Source organism: Macrobrachium nipponense, chromosome 32, assembly GCF_015104395.2.
Source record: "Macrobrachium nipponense isolate FS-2020 chromosome 32, ASM1510439v2, whole genome shotgun sequence".
Classification (NCBI taxonomy): domain Eukaryota; kingdom Metazoa; phylum Arthropoda; class Malacostraca; order Decapoda; family Palaemonidae; genus Macrobrachium; species Macrobrachium nipponense.
Window position 1 is genome coordinate 51,014,852 of NC_061094.1, and position 4,045 is coordinate 51,018,896.

Here is a 4,045-nt window from a genome sequence, read left to right on the forward strand (position 1 = left end):
AACTCGAAATCTAAAAGTTCACTGATATCACCGCTTGATCTACCCAAAATAAGGTCATTTGGACGTAGTAATCTCACAGCGTCTAATTTGGCAACATTATTTCTATGAACACCTAAAGGCCTATCATTTATCATATCAGCAACACTGTACATTAGTCTCTGCAAACGCAATTTAGTAAAATCAGGTTTTCTCGAAGCAGTGACAGCTTCTAAAGTGTTCTTCACAGTTCTGATCATCCTCTCAGCTTGTCCAACTGACGAATGAGCTCCAGATGGTACGAAGTGCCAGGTTGTTGTTTCGGGATTTGTCTGAATCTTTGCCATCTTGGTATGGTTCCAAAGGCTCTCCATGACTTTGCAGCACCACGGATTTGCGAACCAAGATCTGCAGTCACAGACGTGGGTTTTCCGCGGATTCTAGTGAAAGCATCGAAACCTGCAAGGAAGCAGTTGGTATCATAACCTTCAAGGACCTCTATGTGGGCCGCACCAGATGCACGATACACGATGACCAGAATCCAGGCTTTACCAGAATTTACCCGGTAATTTCTCGTCTCGCGGCAATCTGCGATGGTATTGAACGGACCAGCTATGTCAATGACCACATGCTAGAATACTGGCGATCGCACAAGTTGTTCCACCTTACGAGGAGCGATCTCTACTTGGGTGATCTTCTTCCGTAGAAAGCGACAATATGGGCACTGCGACACAACTTTGCTGACGAACCGTTTACCGTTGAGGATCCAGAACTGCTCACGTACTAGGGCAAGAGTAGTATCCGCACCAGAGTGCTGCGGTTGGTGACATTTACGCACCAAGATCTCTGCAAAGGGTTCAGAGTATGGTATAATCGCAGGCGGGTTTGATAGAGCGGCACCAGTACGACCTAGTGCTCTCCACACACCGTCGGCATCCAGTATTGGGTTCAGTGACTTTAGCTTATGTTCCACATCTAACGGTAGCGACTGCTGAGCCTGTTGAATAAGAAACAATTTTGATATTACTAACTCACGCTTGGTAGGCACAAATGTATCATTTTCAGCAAACCATCTCGAACGTTCTGCTTTTGTCATACTACTGATGGCAACTGGAGTAGTCTTCACTGTTCTCTTCAGTCGATCTCTGAAAAATTGTGAATCATTTTCCATAAATCTTATGATTCTAGAGATGAGACGTTTAATCTTCATCAGGCTGTCATTTTTTTCGACCGTTATGTTAAATGTTTTTAGGATATCAAGAATAACTGAATAATCTTCATTTGTTCCACCATCAATCTGGACACATAGTGACTTGCATCTTCCAATGGTCATCCGTGGATCTTTTATTCTTATGTCCAGATCTTCTTTTTTCGCATGAACTTCATTTGCATGTTTGATTGGCCATTCGCTGATGTCCTTCTTCATGAAGTCTGGACCTTTTTGCCATCTGTAATCCTTTCCCATTTCAGATGGGTTAAGACCGCATGACGCATCATCGGCAACGTTGTTTCCAGAGTCCACATGGTACCAATTGCGAATACCAGTCAGAGTTTGTATTTCACTGATACGGCTGGCTGTCCACATGTTGTACTTGTGGGGCTCATGACGCAGTTGTCCCAGAACTATGGTGCTGTCAGTTAGCAGCATTACGCTTTCAAAAATGAAGCTGGATTTTTTTACAATAGTCTGTTGCATTCTGGCACCCAGCAGACATCCAAGTAACTCACCACGGGGGATCGTTAACGTCGGAATTTGTGGCCAAGGTTTTGCCTTTGACATGGCAAGAACAGATGCTCGCTCGCCATTTTCCAGCTTCCAGTTGTAGTACGCGATACATCCATAGGCAGTCTGAGAACTATCACAAAAAATTACTAGAGTGGGTTTGCCAACTGCAGTTTCCGGTGTAAGACAGCGAACAAACCTAACTTCTTTTAGACCGTAGATCGAACGAATCACTTCTTTACACCGACTGCGGGTTGTAGGTAGGTCATCGTTACCATCTAGGATCGGATCATCCCATTCCTGTTTGAGGCGGAATATTTGACCTAGTTCGTGCTTCAGGCAGATGATAACCGGAGTTGCAAGTCCCGTCGGATCATAGATGGTTGCTATGATCTGTAGATAATTTCTTCGACTGAAAGTGTCAGGGAAGGAATCATCAAAGTCTTCTAAACTGATATCTTCCTCTGATCTAATGCCTCTCCTTTTCTTTGAGAAGTTAATCCTACCTGAAATGGAAATTTCATTGTTGGTAGAATGATATATTATACCCAGGATCCTTTCCTGCTCTGGTGTCTGTCGCACATTGTCAGGTACATCCGGGCACTTCTTTATGTCGGCATCAATATCACTTTCACTTCCACCGATCATGAAATGCTTTATGATGAAGGATGCCTCACTGAGGACAATGTTGAGTTCCTTAGCAAGTTGTAATGCCGTGGAAACATCATCAACACTTGTAGTACCATCATCAACATACAAGTTCGATTTTACGAATTCGTATACCTGTGGGTACTTGTCCTTGAATTTCTCAGCTATGATGAGCATTGCTACACTGCATATACCACCTGCCGGAGTAGTTCCCCAGGAGTTTCGAAGTAATCGCAGCGTCTTTACTTCTTTTTCCTTATCCAGTTGATTCCACAAAAGGCGGTGCAGATGAGATTCTTCTGTCTCAAGGCGAACAGTGAAGTATGCTTTACTTATGTCCATTGCAACCGGTATTTTTCTTTCCTGGAACCTCAACAGCAGGGTTGGAATTGGTGGAATCAAATTTGGTGGTGGTTCCCACAAGAAGTTTATAGCCTTGCCTTTAAATGGAACACTTGCATCAAATATGATTCTGAGTGGGGTTGAGGAACTATGCTCATTAAAGTGTGCGAAATGACAGATGTAGTAGACTTTGCCACCATTCGATTTCCACTGCACATCCTCCTCAGCTGTAACCTCTGTCATATAGCCGTCATTGATCAACTTTTCAAATTCTTCTACATACCAGTTCTTTAAAGCTTCGTTTCTGGACATGGTACGTGTTAACGAATTTAGGAGTTTGAGGGCAATAGGTCGATTGTCCGACAAGGTACGGAAGCTTTCCTTCCATGGTAATTTGAAAATGAATATCTTCTGTTCAGGCTCGTAGGTGAGACAACTCTTGTATGTCTGTACTCTTTGCTCCTCTTCTGAGTCTATGCCGACCGCGTCGCACCGATGACAAACCGACCATCCTCTACTTCACACATACGATCAAACACAGTCTCAGCACAGGTCTTTATTGAAAGAAAAGACTGTCCGCCATTTTCTGCAACCTGCTGCACGGAGCCATTGCTCCGGGCTTTATCTGTGGAAACTTCCCCTTTCAGCCGTTCAGCATGACTTACTGCAACTGACTGCAGAAGAACAGCAGAAATCTTTCTGTTGAGGAGCTCCGACAGCATCACACTTGGTTCATGAGAATTGGCAGCAAAAAATGTCTCGTGAGAACCATGTAGAATGAACCCGAAGTTAGTCTCAGCTTAAACAAGGTTTTCTCTTGTCTTCACCGTTCGCGGAAATATGCTGGCATGATTGTCTCCGATGAGCAACTCGATGTCACCGTGAACAGGCTCTAAAAGTTCTGATGGATCGACATCATCTTTGAACATGTCAGCAGCTGCATGATAACCGCCTCCATCAAGTTCACCGATGTAATCGACACCAATGCAATCAACTGCAGTCACGAAGTTACCTTCTGCATCGTAGAGTGGGATGCTGTACAGATCAGCCGGTCCCCAATCTTGTGGCTGGCTCTCCCCAGCAGTCCTCATCATTAAGTTCTTGATTCTGGATACTGGTTTGATACAAGCTTCCCTTGCCACTGAGTTCAGAATCTGTGAGACAGTGGCTACCAAATCATAAAGAACTGAAACCTCAAAAAGATTCCCTTTCCTTTTCATGAAGGCTGTATGACTAGGTCTCATTGTGTTCTGGCCTAGATGATGACGGAGTTTCTCGCAATCAACAGGACCATAAACCATGCTTGAAGCAGCTAGGCAAGCAACATGCAATAGAGTATGATGGTTGTCTGGCATC

The 4,045-nt window shown here is 44.2% G+C and overlaps 1 protein-coding gene across 1 annotated transcript; it reads right to left on the bottom strand.

Moving 5' to 3' along the window:
- Window positions 1–232: 232 nt before the first annotated feature.
- Window positions 233–3,001, bottom strand: LOC135207427 (uncharacterized). The gene is made up of 2 exons (XM_064239152.1): window positions 646–3,001; window positions 233–564 (listed from the first exon to the last, which is right to left on the bottom strand). Exons 1-2 carry the CDS (start codon window positions 2,999–3,001, stop codon window positions 233–235), a joined length of 2,688 nt encoding a protein of 895 aa, XP_064095222.1.
- Window positions 3,002–4,045: the final 1,044 nt, after the last annotated feature.